Raw genomic sequence first — 21359 nt, 5'->3', positions numbered from 1 at the left:
CAGAGAGGGTCAAACGGCTGCGGCATGAGTATGTGGAGGTTTGTATTGTTCACTTTAGCACTGTGATGTTGCATACTGCACACATTACTTTTTTACATTGACTGTATACTAGGCCTATCCTGAACTACACAATCTTGTCTTTCACTGTATTTCAGGGAGTTTTGCAGATGGATGCTGAGGAAATCCTGCATGAATTCATATATATTGATGAGGCAGGGTTCAACCTCACAAAAGCAAGAAGGAGAGGCAGAAATATCATTGGCCACAGGGCTATAATCAATGTCCCAGGGCAACGTGGGGGTAACATCACCCTTTGCGCTGCCATTTCACAGCATGGGGTTGGCCTCCGTCATGCCAAAATGGGCCCTTACAACACACCTCACATTTTCAAATTTTTGGACCGATTGCACCACATCGTCACAGCAGGTAATGAAATGCACCAGATGCAATATACGGTCATCTGGGACAATGTGTCATTCCACCGCTCTGCTTTGGTCCAGAACTGGTTTCAACACCATCCACAGTTGACAGTACTATACCTTCCACCATACTCTCCGTTTCTAAACCCTATCGAAGAGTTTTTCTCTGCATGGCGGTGGAAGGTTTACGATCTCCAGCCCCAGGCTCAGGTACCCCTCATTCAGGCCATGGAGGACGCCTGTGACCAAGTCGACGCCGCAGCTGTGCAAGGATGGATTCGACATTCAAGATGGTTCTTCCCGCGTTGTCTTGCTAATGACGATATTGCTTGTGATGTTGATGAAATTCTCTGGCCAGATCCAGCTAGGCGAAGAGATAATGTATAGTATGTTTACTGTAGTATTTTCTGTACAATATTGTCAGTTTTTTTCAGATTATTTTTTATGTTGTTGTTATTTACTGTAATTGTAACCTGTACTGGATACAGTATTTTATGTTTGTCTGTTTGCTGAGCTAACAGTGTTATGCACACTACTGTAGTAGCATGAAAACTGGGACATGTTTTGTTGTGATTCTCCATGTTGACTGATTTGGGTATATGGAGAGAAATAAATGATATTTTCCTCAGTCTGCAGCATTGGTCTTGTGTAGTGTTTGTATAGTTGCACTTTCTCTGTGTACTTCATTTACAGTAGTCTAATCACTGACAATTAGACTTGCTAAAAGTGTTTTAGGTTAGCAACAGCAGTGTGTAACTGGTTAAAAAAGATTGAAGTCATATGAAATGTGTGTGTTTCGTATGGTAACAAAATATTATTTTTATGAAGTTGTGTATAGTTTTGACAAGTGTTCCATTTTGCAAATGATCTGAAGTGTTGTGCTACTTTGGTGTAGGGTTGTGCTAATTGTGTGTAGTGTTTTGACAAACCGGGCCCTGTTTTCAAAATTGTGCTTAAACAATTGAAAAAAACTAAAGTTTCAGCGCACGGTAAAGGCATTGTGCAGGATTTCGCCACAATGTAAATGGCTCAGTAGAATAGAATAAACACTTAGTGTGTGTGTGTGTGTGTGTGTGTGTGTGTGTGAAAAAGCTGTGTGTTTGTAGTGCATGTTTGATTGTATATCTTTGTGTTTATCTGATCTTTTCCAAAGTTGACATTAAGGATAAACATGTCAAATATATTATAAATAGAGACTGGATAGAAATATTACAAATATGAACGTTCTGATACTAGAACTTTGTCATTCTACCATCGTAGAAGCCAGAGAGGGTAAAATAAATATGTCTAAGATTTGCCCATAAAATGTTCAATATTATAGTGGGCAATATGGAGTTTGCACTGGTTTGCCAACTTTCACTGAGACAAAACAATGACGTCTGTAACATGTCAGCTGCACGCAGAAAATAAATATTGCACAGACCAGAGCTGGAGATATAAACATTAGGATCAGAGCCTATTCACATCTGTGTGTGCCAGTGGCCAAGGCAGGAATATAATTTGTCTGTAAGGGAGATAGGGTTTTTCTCCCAACTCCTGGGAAATTCAGAAGTAATGGGAGTCTGGCCAAGAGTAGCACACTGATGGACACACACACAGCAAGAACTGGCTCAGGATCAGTTCTCAGGCTAAAGGGGCAGAGTAGAGTACAGCCCGCCAGCAAGCACAGTACAGACACATTTCTCAGAGGCTTTCAATAGCATACTGTTATTAGCTCCAGAGCAGTTGGTGCTATACTTAGAATTCTACGATGTCAATGTGTTAGTCCGTAGGAGAAATGGGCACTGGACTAAGGATAGCTGTGGGCAAAAAATCCTGCAGCATGCACAAACAATAGGGACTGAGAAAAAAATCTGTCACAGGGCTCCACAAAAGAACATTAGCTTTGCATTTTCTATTTCCAGACCAGAAGTTATTATGATTTGTCATGAACAGCTCTCGCGGAATTTATTTATACCTGTGTTCAATGTGCCAGCAATCTTTTTCAATGCGTTTGTGCTTGGTCATAAAATAGCGCAGCACCCAAGACAAAAGGGCTGTCGATGAGGCAGGCATCTCGCGAGAGACGTTATAAAACAGTATGAAAATCAAAAGAATCCTTATTTCTGTTTGTGTGTTCTACTCTGTTCCACTAGAGTAAGACAGACAGGCCGCTTCACACACCCACATGTGCCACACCGTACCATTTCCTCAACCATTTTCTAGTGTTACATCCATTTTCTCTTTCTACTGGCCCTGATTAAAGTATCTGGGTGTTAAGGGGCCTCCTGGGTGAGTAAAAAGCACAATCAAACAATAGAAAAAGAACTATATCATTCCAATGATATACAGTGGATTCGGAAAGTATTCAGACCCCTTGACTTTTTCCACATTTTGTTACGTTACAGCCTTATTCTAAAATGGATTAAAAAAATATATATCCTCATCAATGTACAGACAATACCCCATTATGACAAAGCGAAAACAAGTTTTTAGAAATTTTTGCAAATTTATTAAAAGTAAAAAACCTTATTTACATAAGTACCTTATTTACATTAGTATTCAGACCCTTTGCTATGAGACTCGAAATTGAGCTCAGGTGCTTCCTGTTTCCATTGATCATCCTTGAGATGTTTCTACAACTTGATTGGACTCCATCTGTGGTAAATGCAATTGATAGGACAGGATTTGGAAAGGCACACACCTGTCTATATAAGATCCCACAGTTGACAGTGCATGTCAGAGCAAAAACCAACACATGAGGTCTAAGGAATTGTCCGTAGAGCTCCGAGACTGTATTGTGTCTTAGCACAGATCTGGGGAAGGGTTTGGCCTCCATCATTCTTAACCTCTTGACGCTAGGGGTCATATTTTTTTTTTTAAATAACATTCCCAAGGTAAAGAGACTATTTCTCAGGTCCAGATCGTAGAATATGCATATAAGTTACAGATTAGGATAGAAAACACTCCAAAGTTTCCAAAACTGTCAAGATATTGTCTGTGAGTATAACAAAACTGATTCTGCAGGCGAAAACCTGAGGAAATCTAACCCGGAAGTGATTTATTTTTTATTTTTTTATCTGTGTTTCCTGGCCCGTCTTTCTTCCATTTAAAGGGTATCAACCAGATTCCTTTTCCAATGGCTTCCTCAGGCTGTGAACAGGCTTTAGACATAGTTTCAGGCTTTTATTTTGAAAAATGAGCGAGATTTTTCAAAACTAGTCAGGTGTCCTCTGATTAGTTCCTGCGAGCGAGAGGGGTAGCTCTCCATTTTCTTTCTCTCTTTTATTGAATAGGTTACGGTCCGGTTGAAATATTATCGATTATGTTTGTTAAAAACAACCTGAGGATTGATTATAAAATACATTTGACATGTTTCTACGAACATTACGGATACTTTTTGGAATTTTCGTCGAACGGAACGAGGCTTTGGTTTTCTGAACATAACGCGCAACACAAATGGCGTTTTTTTGTAATAAAAGTAATATTTATCGAACAAAAAGAACATTTGTTGTGTAACTGGGAGTCTCGTGAGTGCAAACATCCGAAGATTATCAAAGGTAAGCGATTACTTTTATGCTAATTTTATGCTAATTTGGGTCTAGCTGTTGTAGCATTGATTGATACACTCACAAAAGCTTGGATTGCTTTCGCTGCAAAGCATATTTTCAAAATCTGACATGATAGGTGGATTAACAACAGGCTAAGCTGTGTTTTGGTATATTTCACTTGTGATTGCATGATTATAAATATTTTTAGTAATATCTTTGAATCTGATACGTTTGGGAATTTTCTTCTGCCTTTCAGGACCGGAACGAGGCTGTAGTTTTCTGAACATAACGCGCAACCCAAATGGCGTTTTTTTGTTATAAAAGTAATATTTATCGAACAAAAATAACATTTATTGTGTAACTGGGAGTCTCGTGAGTGCAAACATCCGAAGATTATCAAAGGTAAGCGATTCATTTTATTGCTTTTCTGACTTTCGTGACCATGCTAATTTGGGGCTAGCTGTTGTAGCATTGATTGATACACTCACAAAAGCTTGGATTGCTTTCGCTGCAAAGCATATTTTCAAAATCTGACACGATAGGTGGATTAACAACAAGCTAAGCTGTGTTTTGGTATATTTCACTTGTGATTGCATGATTATAAATATTGTTAGTAATATTTTGCGCCCTGCAATTCAGCGGTTGTTTAGGAAAATGATCCCGCTAAAGGGATCCGTAGCGCAGAGAAGTTAAACAGAGAAGTTTGGAACCACCAAGACTCTTCCTAGAGCTGGCCGTCCGGCCAAACTGAGCAATCGGGGGAGAAGGGCCTTGGTCAGGGAGGTGACCAAGAACCCGATGGTCACTCTCACAGAGCTCCAGAGTTCCTCTGTGGAGAGGGGAGAACCTTCCAGAAAGACAACCATCTCTGCAGCATTTCACCAATCAGGCCTTTATGGTAGAGTGGCAAGATGGAAGCCACTCCTCAGTAAAAGGCCCATGACAGCCCGCTTGGAGTTTGCCAAAAGGCACCTAAAGGACTCTGACTGTTAAAAAACAAGATTCTCTGGTCTGATGAAACCAAGATTGAACTCTTTGGCCTGAATACCAAGCGTCACGTCTGCAGGAAACCTGGCACCATCCCTACGGTGAAGAATGGTCATGACAGCATCATTCTGTGGGGATGTTTTTCAGCGGCAGGGACTGGTAGACTAGTCAGGATTGAGGGAAAGATGAACGGAGCAAAGTACAGAGAGATCATTGAGCTCCAGAACGCTCAGGACCTCAGACTGGGGCGAAAGTTCACCTTCCAACAGGACAACAACCCTAAGCACAAGTCAATGCAGGAGTGGCTTAGGGACAAGTCTCTGAATGTCCTTGAGTGGGCCAACCAGAGCCCAGACTTGAACCCGATCAAACATCTCTGGAGAGACCTGAAAATAGCTGTGCAGCGACATTCCCCATCCAACCTGATAGAGCTTCCCCATCCAACCTGATAGAGCTTTCAGTTGAGTCAACTGCAGAGAAGAATGGGAGAAACTCCCCAAATACAGGTGTGCCAAGCTTGTAGCATCTTATGTAAATGTGATATTTCATTTCTAATTTTTTATACATTTGCAAAAAATTCTAAAAACCTGTTTTTGCTTTGTCATTAATGTGGATCAACAACATCCGGTGAAATTGGAGGGCGCGCAATTCAAATAAATAATCGTAATATTAAACATTCATGAGCATACAAGTATCTTATATCATTTAAAAGCTTAAATTCTTGTTAATCTAACTGCGTTGTCCGATTTACAATAGGCTTTACAGCGAAAGCATACCATGCGATCGTCTGAGGCGCCCCACATCAACATATTTTTCAACCAGCACAGGCTTCACAAAATCACAAATAGCGATTAAATAAATTACTTACTTTTGAAAATCTTCCTCTGTTTGCAATCCCAAGGGTCCCAGCTACACCATGAATGGTCGTTTTGTTAGATAAAATCCTTTTTTTATATCCCAAAAAGTCTGTTTAGTTGGCGCCATCGATTTCAGTAATCCACTCGTTCAACATGCAGACAAAGGAATCCAAAAAGCTACCGCTAAACTTCGTTCAAACAAGTCAAAGATGTTTCTATTTAATCCTCAGGTACCCTAAAATGTAAATAAACTATAATATTTCAATAGGAAAGTAAAATTTGTAAGCACGTGCCCTCTTCCTCGCTCGCCGAAAGACTGATATTGTTCCGGTGGTCTTTTCACAAAAACTCAAAAGTTCTTGCTCGTTTTTGAAGAAACAAGCCTGAAACATTGAATAAAGACTGTTGACATCTAGTGGAATCCATAGGAATTGCAATCTGGGAGCTGGAATTACATAGGAACAATAGCTTTCCATTATAATAGCCTGGGACCTCAATAAAAAACAATCTGGTTGGTTTTTCTTCAGATTTTTGCCTGCCATATCAATTCTGTTATAGTCCCAGACATGTGTGTTTTCTATCCAATGCTACCAATTATATGCATATCCTGGCTTCTGGGCCTGAGTAACAGGCAGTTTACTTTGGGCACGTCAGTCAGGCAGAAATTCAGGAAAATAGACCCTAGCTCTAATTAAGGGGTGTTGTGTCCAGACTGATGAGGAGAAAGCATTCTTAATCAATTTTTAGAATAAGTTTGTAAAGTAACAACATGAGGAAAAAGTCAAGGGGTCTGAATACTTTCTGAATGCATTGTACTTTGGCAGGAATTAAAGTGCAATTCCGCCAATTTTCAACATCATATTCAACATCTCCAGCATCCTATATACAGTGCTTTGAAAAAGTATTTGACCCCTTTCCAATTCACTCTACTTTTGCATATTTATGATACTGAATGTTATCAGATCTTCAACCAAAACTTAATATTAGATAAAGGGAACCTGAGTGAACAAGTAACACAACAATTACATACTTATTTCATTTATTTCATAAACAAAGTTATGCAACACCCAATGCCCCTGTGTGAAAAAGTAATTGCCCCCTTACACTCAATAACTGGTTGTGCCACCTTTAGCTGAAATGACTCCAACCAAACACTTCCTGTAGTTGTTGTTCAGTCTCTCACATCGCTGTGGAGGAATTTTGGACCACTCTTCCATGCATTACTGTTTTAACTCAGCGACATTTGTGGGTTTTCAAGCATGAACTGCTCATTTCAAGTCCTGCCATCTCAATTGGGATTAGGTCTGGACTTTGACTAGGCCATTCCAAAACTTCAAATTTGTAGCTTTTTAGCCATTTCCATGTAGACTTGACGGATGGCCTGACATTCTCCTGTAGAATTCTCTGATACAGAGCAGAATTCATGGTTCATTCTATTAAGGTAAGACGTCCAGGTCCTGAGGCAGCAAAGCATCCCCAAACCATCAGACTACCAGCACCATGCTTGACCGGTTGTATAAAGTTCTAACTGTGGAATGCAGTGTTTGGGTTTTCACCAGGCATAATTGGACCCATACCGTACAAAAAGTTATACTTTTGACTCATCTGTCCATAGAACATTCTTTCAAAAGTCTTGATGATCATCCAGGTTCTTTTTGGCAAACTTGAGTCAACTTTTTGGACAAGATGGGTCCCATTGGGTGTTGCATAACTTTGGAATTGGGTGTTGCATAACTTTGTTGATTAAATAAATGAAATAAGCATCCATTTTTTTGTTATTTGTAAACTCAGATTCCCTTTATCTAATATTAGATTTTGGTTGAAGATCTGATAACATTCAGTATCAAAAATGGTCCAAAATAGAGAAAATCAGAAAGGGGGCAAATACTTTTTCCACGGCACTGTATGTGAAAATGGCAAGTTTATATCTTTATTCTTTGGTGCCGCTGCACATTGACTCTGTACCGGTATCCCCTGTATATAGCCTCGCTACTGTTATTTTATTGTTGCTCCTTAATTATTAGTTATTTTTCTATTTATTTTATTTATTTATTTTTTACTTCAGTTAATTTTAGTAAATACTTTCTTAACACTTATTTTTCTTTAAACTGCATTGTTGTTAAGGGCTTGTAAGTAAGCATTTCACTATTGTATTCGGCGCATGTGACAAATATAATTTGATTTGATGTTAGGCCCTGTTCTGGCTATGCCATATGGCTGTGGGCTACACTAGTTTATTTAGCAGACTAAATTTGCTGAATAAAATATAAATAATATTTTCTCCAAATAATTTGAGGGAGTGAGCACATGCGGCTATTCTGTGTTGAGCGGTTAACAAAGAAACAAGTACTCCTATATGCTTAATTTAGAGTTATTTATGTAACTTTGGTTGTGACACAAATGTTGGGCTATATGTTAAGATTTTTTATACATTCTAAGGCGGCATGATGCGGCTCTAATGATGATTTGAAAAAAGCCGCATGAAAGGCATGAGCTCTGCTTTGTTTTTGCGCAGGCTGTACACACTTCATCAGTATCTCATTCACAATTTGACATGCACTCGATAATGCCTCGAATTTCCCGGCTGCATCCCCTTTGTGTGGCTGTAATGCACCCTAAAGAAATCCATGCCTTTTGCGGCCAGTGGCCGTTGTGCCCTTGAGCTGTGTGCCTCTCACTCACATGGCTCTCAGTCATGTGATCGGGTCTATCTCAAAGGCTACAAGTGAAAACAGACACATCGGGGACGCAACTTCACGCGTCCTTATCCAATTCCGAGGGGCATATTGAATATATTGGAAGAACTGTCCACATTTACTTTTCATCAGCCAACAAGATTAACGAACAGCAAAAGCACTAGCCTATGTCAATCTACTATCCCCCATAGTACAAAAGTTGACCTATTCTGTGTGAAAAATAAATATTCAAAACATAGTCCAGGACAGTTGTGGGATGCGATAGATCCCAAATGAATACAACCACTAGCATCAAAAAACATGTTTTAAGCAATGAGCCTAATGCAACAGACGAGAATGTTTAGCTTAAAATGTTGACAAACTATTAGGCTATTTCGTCACATTATAAGCGCAGCAATGCGCACACGGCAGCAGGCTATAAGCGTGAATGTTCCATTAGCCGGAAAACACCATTTTATGGTGAAAATTATCTTCCCCAAACTTGAAACTCACACGCAGCTCATGTATGCCAGTTAGGCTCTATACCCCTTGTAAAGCGGATGAATGCTTACTTTTAAGAAGTTATTTGCCAACTTTAGTTGTGATCAAAACATATAGGCCTATGGGCTAGGCTACAGGAGGGTGTGTGACTATGATTTGAAAAAGTCTCAAAAAAAGCTGGGCATCATTCACAAGTGATAATATATCATTCACAAGTGATAGGCTAATATTGTCACCCATCACACTATTATTGATTCAATCTTGTCTTTACATATACAAAATAATATATGGATGAAATTTGTTTTGATTTAGAATGGACCACTTAAATAGCGAATGGAGAGCGCTTTTCCCGTGGTTCATTTTCATACCAGCGAAGTAGGCTATACTCCTGTTTTAAAGAGAAGGAATGTGCTTAATATTAGGAAAGTTGAGAAATAAATATAGTAGGCCTAGCCTATAGAAAGGTAATGGGTTCCTCCTCTTTTTAATAGAGGCCATCACTGTTTTCTCACGCAATTGCATAGCCTATAGAAACGTTGCGTAACATGAGCTCATGGTTCTGCTATGAAGTGTTTGATTTACATTTGCATTGACATCACAGTGATTAAAGGGACAATAGTACCAGGCAGTTAGCAAGTTTGGTAGGCTACTAATGACCATCAGCAGCATCAGAACTTGAAGAATCCTAATTACCGTGACTAAACGGTCACCTGGAATTTGAATGTCGTCATGACTCATGACCGCCTGTGTGGCAGTAATACGGTCACCGTAACAGCCCTACCCCACACTCTTGTCATTGTGATGTTTAAAATTGGGTCGGAGTTACAGAAAGTCAAAGCCGGAATTGAGGTAATTAACTGCCAATCTGATGTTCAAAAGTTCTTGTCGGTTGTAAGAAATGATAGCGGATACATTTCATGAAAATAAACTAAAAATAAACTGCAAAAGAATCACAAAATAGCGAAGTTGGGTCGAAAGCTTGCAAAACGGCGGCCATCCAGTACGGCGCCATCGCCATCTTCATACTATACTGTATGTTAAGTGCTTGGGCTCCTTACCGGTGAATCATCAGGTTTCCTCTCGGCCACATGGCAATAGGGAATGGGCTCCGTCCCGTTCTCAAGTGATGTGAACACTGGAACACAAAACATTTAATGAATCACCATATATCAATGACAAATACTTCAATTATCAAAGACATTAAAGCTATAGAAGACAGAGAAGCTTGGTTGAATCTCTACAGCAGTGGGATTTTATCTACTGAATGTCCTGGAATAAACCTAAGCATTCATTTTACAAGCTTTGGTAGAGAAGCTATTTCATGAATAAATACATATTTCAGAAAGCCACAGGGTATTCGGATGGGATTACAAACGGGGAAGATTCTCATACTTTAAGTTTGGGTCATTTTTTCCTTACTGAGCCCTGTCCAGATATTCAAGTATGGTTGAGTAGAAATTCCAGTCTCTACACGTGGCAAGCAGAGAGGAACACAGCACAATGTTTCTATTTCTCTATCCTTATGGGACAGATGATATTCTGTGTGGAGCTTCAAATGGCATTTTGAATAGTGTGCTTTCTTTGACTTCATTGTTCTGGGTGAATGCTACTGCAAGCAAAAAGTCAGGCTCATTGGCTTATTTCTCCTATGATTAAATGTGTCTTTGAGATCTTACTCTGAGTACTGTACAGTACATAGAACTGAGAAGCAAGTAGGGGAGAGTGGGGTAAGTTGAGCAGTTCTTTAATTCCACATAACTCTGTCAAGGGAAATATAGTATTATTTCTAACAAATATATTTACATATACTGTATTTCTGGATGTTTTGTATCCTTGGAAAGAATCAGAATTCATGTAAACATAGCTTGTCCAGAAAAAGAGGTCTCTTGGCTCAACTTACCCTGGGTATGGGGTAAGTAGAGCTACAGGACAGGGTAAGTGAAGCTGCATACACATTTCTGTACTGAATTAATTTTTACCACTACCTTTTTAAGACCATGTCTATCTTTATTTCCGAAACACAATTCAACACAATCCTAATTGCTCTATCTTTTAATAATTTAAATTATCTTTTAATAATTTAAAGCATATTTTAACTCAGGCTTAACACCTAACAAACACTTTGTACTTTAAAAAAAAAGAGTTAATTAATAACCTCTTAAGGCTCGAACCCTTTTTTCAATTTATAGGCCCTGTTGTTACCTCATATCCCAGCGATAATGCCTTGCAATTTGCTCAACTTGCCATTGGCCCAACAACTGGCTCAACTTACCCCAAGGCAAACATTTTGACTATATTAGCCGACACAGCTACAAGGATGCACTTTCATGCTAGGTTTAGGACCTCATACTTAAGCTTATAGAGAATCCAACTGATATATAGAACAATCTTAAAATGATCTACTTTGGTTTAGATACAAGCATCCTGAAACCTCTAATAAGGAAGAAACCATGTGGTTTCATGAACATCCTTGTAGCTGTGTCGGCTAATGATTACCTCTTCCTACATTTTTTACCAAAAATGTAGGACACATTGGATTTATTTTTATTTTTTTGCATTGTAATTTCAGAAAATGTCTGTAATACACTGAGTATACCAAACATTAGGAACACCTTTCTGATATGTAGTTGCCTTCAGAACAGCCTCAATTTGTCAGGGAATGGACTCTACAATGTGTCGAAAGCATTCCACAGGGATGCTGGCCCATGTTGACTCCAATGCTTCCCACAGTTGTCAAGTTGGATGGATGTCCTTTGGGTAGTGGACCATTCTTGATACACATGGGAAACTGTTGAGCGTGAAAAACCCAGCAGCGTTGCAGTTCTTCAGACAAACCGGTGCGCCTGGCACCTACTACCATACCTCGTTCAAAGGCACTGAAATATTTTGTCTTGCCCTTTCACCCTCTGAATGGCACACATACACAATCCATATCTCAATTGTCTCATGGCTTAAAAATCCTTCTTTAACTCCCGTTCATCTACACTGATTGAGGTGGATTTAACAAGTGACATCAATAAGGGATCATAGCTTTCACCTGAATTCACCTGGTCAGTCTATGTAATGGAAAGAGCAGGTGTTCCTAATCTTTGTACACTCAATGTATGTAATATACATGTTTGGTGTATTGGTCAATTGTTTTGCAAGGCCTTCTACGGATTCTACGGAAAAGCTCAGTCAATGTCACCTCCCGGGTTCTGTAAGATTCCTTCATACATTGATATAATTGATTTTCTGAAATACTGTATGTTATACAATCATGATAAACTTTTCACTACAGTCTAATTCCTATTCTGGCAATACTTTCACCTTGAAGTTCTATAATTTTCTTAATGTTTTGTATACTCAGTGTATATCTGCAGTAATAGTGGAATGATAGTGTTTCACAGTTTTACTTACTCGCCAGTGTTGTAATTGGCTGTGATATTCGGCTATTGATTTTTCCTGCCGGAGCGGCATCTGTTGTTAAAATGGGAAAGCTGTTTTGACTTTGTGGCTATGTTATCTAGTGGAAATCGGGTCAAGTGGCCAATGTAGAAATCGCTCTGTTATTTCCTGGATGCTAAAATCGCTCAATTTCTGTTTACGTGAGAAAACAAGCACTGAAAAGTGTAGAGAATCATTATACCATCTAAATCGCTATGAAATATATTTTCAATAACAAAAAATATTATTTTTTACAGCCCTTTGAAGCTGGTGGACTAAAGCCTAAAGTAAAAGGCTCATGTGCGACCCTCTGCCATGTTAGAGGAAATGGGATGCGTGGGAGGGGGAGATTTGTTTTGAATGCAGCCTAGTACTGTTGCAATTCACCTAGCTTCCACTTTAGGGGTGACATTCTAAGAAATTCTAGGTATAGCATTTTTAAGGTTATAGACATATCATTAAGTAGTCAGTAATGTTTAATTCATAATGTCTATGCATAACAGAAGTGCATTTCCCAGTGTCACTAATGGCTGCCTCTTGGTACACCCAGTGGTGGAAAAAGTAAAAGTGAAAGTCACCCAGTAAAATACTACTTGAGTAAAAGTCTAAAAGTATTATGTTTTAAATATACTTAAGTATCAAAAGTAAATGTAATTGCTAAAATATGCAAAAGTATAAATAATTTCAAATTCCTTATATTAAGCAAACCAGATGGCACCAGTTTCTTTTTTTTACGGATAGCCAGGGGCACACTCCAACACTCAGACATAATTTACAAACAAAGCATTTGTGTTTAGTGAGTCCGCCATCAGAGGCAATAGGGATGACCATGGATGTTCTCGTGATAAGTGCGTGAATTGGACAATTTTCCTGTCAAATCAAATCAAATTTGATTGGTCACATACACATGGTTAGCAGATGTTAATGCGAGTGTAGCAAAATGCTTGTGCTTCTAGTTCCGAGCCTGGTAAGCATTCAAAATGTAACGAGTACTTTTGGATGCCTGGGAAAATGAATGGAGTAAAAGGTACATTATTTTCTTTAGGAATGTAGTGAAGTAAAAGTAAAAGTATAAAAAAATATATAAATAGTAAAGTAAAGTACAAATAACCCCAAAAATCTACTTAAGTACTACTTTACAGTATTTTTACTTAAGTACTTTACTCCACTGAGTACACTGTGTACAGTACTCACCATTATCACTGTGCTTCCTGGTGAGTTCATGTTGACTGCTGTGAGCGATGGCCTCTTCTGGAACCTGGGCCAAGTCACTGGTCTGTGGGAGCAGATAGAAGCTATTACATCTAACTGCCAGATTGATACCAGTCATTCAGATCACCCATCATACAGTAGATAGGTACCCAGAACATGCACACACTGCTTTCTACAACATCCTAATGTTTGCCACACTTCTGAGAATCGTAGAGGGTGGTCTAGATGTAGGACCACTTTCAGGACCACCAAAAAAGCTTTGATGTTATCTTGAATTTACAAAAGCTGCTCAATGGAGCTCCAAAACATTGACTCATATTATGACTGGGCTACAGTTGAAGGAATCATAACAACACTGATGATCCAATCAACTGAATGTGGAAGTAAAGTAATATGGGATCAAAATCTGCAGTTGGTCATTATTATTGTATGTAGTGGTAAACAAAAGGGGTGGGTGAGCTGAGTTTACTTGAGTTTGCCCTCTTCTATCATTGATGGTAACCCTTGCTGTGATCACATTGTCCCAGTGTCTAAACACATAGTATTTTAGACCCACTCCATAGCAGTTGCCGTTGACAGGACTGCCCTGGTTGCTTTGAGACATCCTTGTAGAAAGGGCTGATTCAAGTCGCAGTACAGTTAATGTGAGATTTACACAGATAAACTGCAGAGAAGCGAGGAGATGAAAGGTGTAATTTTTATGCTTTGAGTCTTCGAGTCCTCCTCTCTGTCTAAAAGCTCTGTAATCTGAGCGTTTTTCATGAGCAGATATCTCTCCTGGAGTCCTCATTCCAATCCCCCCTAGATTTCCTTTATTGGTCATATTTATTCCACATTGGCTGTATCTGAGTACACGATCAACAGTGGTGTAAAGTACTTAAGTAAAAATACTTTAAAGTACTACTGTACTTAAGTAGTTTTTTGGGGTATCTGTACTTTACTTTACTATTTCTATTTTTGACAACTTTTACTTTTACTCCACTACATTCCTAAAGAAAATAATGTACTTTTTACTCCATACATTTTCTCTGACACCCAAAAGTACTCGTTACATTTTGAATGCTTAACAGGACAGGAAAATGGTCCAATTCACGAACTTATCAAGAGAACATCCCTGTTCATCCCTACTGCCTCTGATTTGGTGGACTCACTAAACACAAATGCTTCATTTGTAAATTATGTCTGATTGTTGGAGTGTGCCCCTGACTATCCGTAAATTTAAAAAACAAGAAAATCGTGCCGTCTGGTTTGCCATATTTAAGGAATTTAAATTATATATACTTTTACTTTTGATACTGAAGTATATTTTTGAAATTACATTTACTTTTCATACTTAAGTATATTTAAAATAAAATAATTTTTGACTTTTACTCAAGTAGTATTTTACTGGGTGACTTTCACTTTTACTTGAGCCATTTTCTGTTAAGTTATCTTTACTTTTACTCAAGTATGACAATTAGGTACTTTTTCAACCACTGACGATCAGATATTAAAGAGCTGGAGTAAACATACAACAAGAACACCTGTATTGAAGCTGCTGTACTGTAGCTTTTCAAACTGTTCTTTGTTTCAATTGTACAATCATTGCATTCCAATCATTGCTGTAAGAAACAGAGCACGCTAGTTTTGGCACGTACTTCAATGTGTGTCTCTCATCTATACCATTAGTCCAGCTGAATATGACAGAATATATAAAGTACATAATGTATTCACTTGACCCGTCAACCATGCTGCCAGGCTAAAATGAGTGATCGAACTCTAATCAATTAAGCCAGTGTAACAGCAGCCACGCAACTGTGCCGGAGCACAGATACACCACCATGTTTCCTAGGTGCCAGTATCTGTCCTAATGTAATGAGTCCCTACACTTATTCTCTGACTCAGAGGAGTTAAATGCGGAAGACACATTTCGGTTGAATGCATTCAGTTGTGCAAATGACTAGGTATCCCCTCTCCCTTTCCCTTCCCTTATTCACTCACAGCAGGTAAAGATTAATGCTGAGCGATTATTCCAAAATGTCCAGTTATTTTTCGTTTTTAAAACAACTAATTGGTTAAATTATTTGAATACCACTTCGTTATGTTTTTTTTATTCTGTGAGCTGTAGAGATAAATCAGATTTAGCCTGAACTGTGCAATGTAGCAGGGAGTTGTAGTTTCAAACCACCCAATATTCGACATAGTTTAGCGCAGAAAATGTGGTAATTAACTACAATGACCATAATCCATTGCTTAACACTAGAACCGCCTGGCCTTTCAGCATATAAGTATCCGCTAGGGAACGTTACGAGGCGTCCTCTTTAGCATATGCATCAGATGCATATCAACTTGCAAGATGCGCAAACATGCTTGATAAATAGTGTATAAACTATTGTAAAGGATTAATTCAATAAAAAAATATGCGTGGAAATATATAAAATATATAAATGTTTAGATAGAGTCAAGGAACTGTTTTGTATAATTCTACAAAGTCCTAGAAAAAACATAGGCCTATAGCCTATTTTAATTTCCCTTGCAATTAAAACATTAAAGTTTAATCAATTTGATCAACTTTATTTGTATATTTGATTAGTAAGAGTTATAGTAATTAATCAAGTCCAGTTACAGCTTGTTTAGACAAAGTAGAAACGAAAATGATAATAATTGTCCAGGTGTTGCCTATCTTTCCCATTATCCCCAGTGTATTTATACCTGTGTTCTCTGTTTGTCTGTTGCCAGTTTGTTTTGTTCATCAAGCCTACCAGCGGTTTTCCCTTGCAGCTGTCTTTTTCTAGTTCCTGTTTTCTAGTTTTCCTGGTTTTTACAATTTCTGCCTGCTCTGAGCCTGCCTGCTGTTCTGTACCTTGTCACACCACCCTGGATTATTGACCTCTGCCTGCTCTGACCCCGAGACTGCCTGCCGTTCTGTACCTTATGGACTCGGATCTGGATTACTGACCTCTCTACCTGCCCTTGGCCTGTCGTTTTGCCTGCCCTCTGTTCTAGTAATAAACTTTTGTCACTTCGACACTGTCTGCATCTGGGTCTTCTCCTGAAACGTGATAAATAATAATAATAATACAAACAGCCAGCTGCGCAGGTGAAATAATTTGCTGTATTCCTAAACAAAAGCACCAGTGCATGAACAATTGCAAAGGATTAATTGCATGAAGAAATATTTGTGGAAATATATTCATGACAAGATATAAAAACAGTCATTTGTTGATCGTATCAGACACTGTATTATGCCCTTATACCCGTGCCTTTACACATGAATCAATCGCGTCTTCTCTTTATGCTTCGGGTCCACAGTCAGCACACAGCTTCGGAGCTTTGTGTGAGCAAATGTGCCTTATTCCGCATGCACCTGCCGACTTGACATTGTCTTCTTTTTCCCGAGTGGGATCTGTGGTGCTTGGGGAAGAGGGAGAGCAGGACCTGCTGCCTTGGCAGCCTGTTTGACGGCTGTAGCTTCTTTCTTGGCGTTCATGTGGTTCTCACAATGCTCACATGCCAGATCCATGATGAAATCTCTCCTGCTGACTGTCTTATCAAGGCATTGCTTGTACAACACGTACGCGTTGATAGCACCCATGTCGAGCACGTTGTAGAACACCGCAACAGGACAGCTGCGAGTACCTCCTTTTACAGAGTACAGTCTTGCCATCTGGTCGAGTGCACCCACACTAACCTATTACATAAAATAGAATAGGTTAGAATTATATAGAATAATAATAGTAATAATATTATTGTAATATAATAAAAGGGGACCATATTTGGTGTTTGGCAGATGGAAAGGCTATCTGTATATGGCAGAGATGTACACCATTGTGCGATTGTAGTCTGTCACCGTCTCCGGTTTCTTCTTCTGGTCACTGCCGATGGCAACAGTGGGATGCATGGTGCTGAGGATGCTGAGGTTGCTTTACCACAGCTCCACTGTTATGTTGTTTTGCGCAGAGGGGGGTAGCTCCCGCCTTTGTTTGTTCACTGTTCCAAGCAGGCTAGTCTTATTTGCAATCAACTTGTCTGCCAGGGGAATTGATGTGAATAAGTTCTCCATGGTCACATTTCTGTCTTTGCCCATGTAAGGCTCCACGTCTCAAAACCACAGTCTCAGAAAATTGCTCACCCGCTGGCTTGGTTTCATCTTTCTCCAGATATGGAAAGCCATTGAGCAAGTACTTGGCTTTGACATCTAACCACAACTGAGTCATCCACTGACTTCAGGAAACAGTAGAGGGAGCACCCCCTATCCCCTATCCCCTATCCACATCGACATCTGCAGGTAACCAAAACTTAACTAATGTGACATGCACCATTATCAATATCTATCTGGTTTCTATCGCCCATTCATCCATTGACTTCAGGAAACAGCAGAGGGAGCAGAGGGAGCACCCCCCTATCCCCATATCCACATCGACGGGACAGCAGTGGAGAAGGTGGAACGCTTCAAGTTCCTCGGCGTGCGCCTCTTCAATCTCAGGAGGCTAAAGAAATTTGGCTTGGCACCTAAAACCCTCACAAACTTTTACAGATGTACAATTGAGAGCATCCTGTCGGGCTGTATCACCGCCTGGTACGCCAATTGCACCGCCCACAACAGCAGGGCTCTCCAGAGGGTTGTGCCATCTGCCCAACGCATCACCGGGGGCAACCTACCTGCCTTCCAGGACACCTACAGCACTTGATCAGGTCACAGGAAGGCCAAAAAAATGATCAAGGACAACAACCACCCGAGCCACTGCCTGTTCACCCTGCTATCATCCAGAAGGCGAGGTCAGTACAGGTGCATCAAAGCTGGGACCGAGAGACTGAAAAACAGCTTCTATCTCAAGGCCATCAGATTGTTAAATTGCCATCACTAGCACATTAGAGGCTTCTGCCCCATACACATAGACTTTAAATCACTGGCCACTTTAATAATGGAACACTAGTCACTTTAATAGTGTTTACATATTTTGCATTACTCATCTCATATGTACACTACCGTTCAAAAGTGTGGGGTCAATTAGAAATGTCCTTGTTTTTTAAATAAAATAAAATGTATTGTCCATTAAAATAACATCAAATTTATCTGAAATACAGTGTAGACATGGTTAATATTGGAAATGGCTATTGTAGCTGGAAACGGCAGATTTTTTTTAATGGAATATCTACATACAGTAGGTGTACAGAGGTCCATTATCAGCAACCATCACTCCTGTGTTCCACTGGCACGTTGTGTTAGCTAATCCAAGATTATCATTTTAAAAGGCTAATTGATCATTAGAAAACCCTTTTGCAATTATGTTAGCACAGCTGAAAACTGTTAAGAAAAGCCAAGAAACGGAAGATCTCATACAACGCTGTGTACTACTCCCTTCACAGAACAGCGCAAACTGTCTCTAACCAGAATAGAAAGAGGAGTGGGAGGCCCCAGTGCACAATTGAGCAAGAGGACAAGTATATTAGTGTCTAGTTTGAGAAACAGACGCATCACAAGTCCTCAACTGGCAGCTTCATTAAATAGTACCCGCAAAACACCAGTCTCAACGTTAACGGTGAAGAGGTGACTCCAGGATGTTGGCCTTCTAGTCGTTGAGACTGGTGTTTTGCGGGTACTATTTAATGAAGCTGCCAGTTGAGGACTTGTGAGGTGTTCTGTGAAGGAAGTCGTACACAGCGTTGCACGAGATCTGTCTTAATCGACAGCTACGTCTTTGGTGCCCCGAGAACAGTGGGTTAACCGCCTTGCTCAGGGGCAGAACGACAGATTTTTACCTTGTCAGCTCAGGGACTCGATCCAGCAACCTTTCGTTTACTGGCCCAACACTCTAACCACTAGGCTACCTGCCGCACAGCCAGAGCAATGCTGCCACGCGAGTGGCCATGTGCTGAATGTATGGACGGCACGGACATTCTTGGAAAAAGTTACATTTGGAAATAGAGCTGCACCTCTTGAATTTTGAGAGTTATTTGAAAAAGGTAAGTGTCATAGAAACTTCAGAATATGCTATTTCAGATACTATGTAGAAATGAAAATATTTTAGCTGCATGTGACTCTGAAGGCGGATTTGATAAAGCGATGCTCCTTTTCCTGCATCTGTCAATTACAAAATGCTCCCATCTCTTCATTTACAATTTGACAATTTATAGGCTTAATATTGTCACTCATCAGATTATTGTCAATGTAATCTTGTCTATTGGCTAACTCTTATTATGTGTGAAATTAGTTTAGGTATAGTTTAGGTGTAGTTTCGATGGCCCTGCTGTGCAGGCTGACTGGCATCGTTTGTTTCCCGCTCATCAACTTGGATAGAGTCAAGGATATGTTTTGCATTATTCTAAAGGCCTACTGCAACATATAGCATGTTTTCATTTCCCTTAAAATACATTTTATTAGTAATAGAGTTACAGTAAATAAAACAGTCCTTCAACAGCTTATTTTTACAAAGTAAAACATAAAAGAGAATGGTATCAATCTGCAAGGCACGCGGTCAAATTATTAACATGAGCGCCATTGCTGATAAATAGGCATAACACAAACTCACCATTACACTATTGTTGTTCTAAATTAAATCAACCTCTTCACCCTCATCATTCAGTTTGGCCTAATTTAAATGTGATTGTAAAGTAACTTGCACAATTATTGCCCATTCCATTCATTTGTCATTCCTTCAGTGGGCTGGCATCGTTTGCTACACTGGATAGAGTTAATGATATGTTTTGCATTATTCTTAAGGCCTACTGCCACATGTAGCATGTGTTCATTTCCCTTCCAATAAATTTGATTAGTAAAACGTAAAAGAGAATGGTATCAACCTGCAAGGTGCGCGGTCAAATTATTAACTGAGCGCCAACGCTGATAAATAGGCATAACAAACTCATCATTACACAATTGTCTTTCTAAATTAAATCAACCTCTTCACCTTCCTAATCATTCACCCTCCTTATCATTCAGTTAGGCCTAATTTAAATTCAATTGTGAAGGTGCATAATTATTGCCCATTCATCCATTTGTCATTCATTCAGTGAGGAAAGAGAGACACATTAGCGCCTGGCTGGGTACCAACGACCTACAGCACATTGTCTTGGTGGATTAAGTTGGGAATAGGTGTGACAAAAATGGGTAAAAAGGCTCTAAATACTTTTCTGTTTGTGATTTCAAAATTCTGACAAACGAGCAGTGTAAAAAAACATTTAGGGAAAGTCAGGAAAGGAGCAGGGCATAGTTTTTTGGTGGGGAGCAGATTTTTTTATTTACAAAATTAATCGTCAGTGGCCGTTCGGCTATGGCGGTTCTAGTGTTAAACTTTTCCGGTCTGTGAGGAGCAGACATGGAGACTGAGAGAAGAGAGAACCCACGATCTAGAGGGATGGAAAGCAGTTGCTTCGCGAGCCTGAAAATACATGATCTAAGTGATTGATAGTTGGTATTCAGCAGTCATAAAAGTATGCCTTAATTACTTTGACAAATCACTGTTTTAGGAGTTTTTCAGACAGCATAGGCAGCAGCTCATAGTCATAAAATAAAACAAATATTTGATTTAAAGTAAAGGAAATGTAATATATGATGGTTAATAAGTGATAAGCAGTAATGGGCAGTCACTAACATCATTGGACTTGTATTCATTATTTTATTCGGTGTTGTTACAGCATTCAACCCACATAATGCATCGAAACCCGTGATATTCTTTTTAATAATCAATCTGAACCGACCTCAAAAAGCACCAAAGCACAGAACTTCATGACATAAACACATTCAAATCACCTGCTTAATGATTGTTATGT

General features: G+C 39.4%; 1 protein-coding gene across 1 annotated transcript in view; it reads right to left on the bottom strand.

Annotated features, from left to right (window-relative positions):
- LOC139530590 (SH3 and cysteine-rich domain-containing protein-like) overlaps positions 1–21359 on the bottom strand; it is an 84253-nt gene that overhangs the window by 31585 nt on the left and 31309 nt on the right. Inside the window, exons 6-7 of the mRNA XM_071327126.1 lie at positions 13590–13671; positions 10028–10104 (exon numbers count right to left, since the gene is read on the bottom strand). Of these exons, the coding sequence (XP_071183227.1) occupies positions 10028–10104; positions 13590–13671 (159 nt within the window). The remainder of the gene's footprint in view (positions 1–10027; positions 10105–13589; positions 13672–21359) is intronic.

This window comes from Salvelinus alpinus, chromosome 9 (assembly GCF_045679555.1).
Source record: "Salvelinus alpinus chromosome 9, SLU_Salpinus.1, whole genome shotgun sequence".
Taxonomy (NCBI): domain Eukaryota; kingdom Metazoa; phylum Chordata; class Actinopteri; order Salmoniformes; family Salmonidae; genus Salvelinus; species Salvelinus alpinus.
The sequence above is the reverse complement of the archived record's forward strand: the minus strand, read 5'-3'. Positions and strand labels throughout refer to the sequence as shown.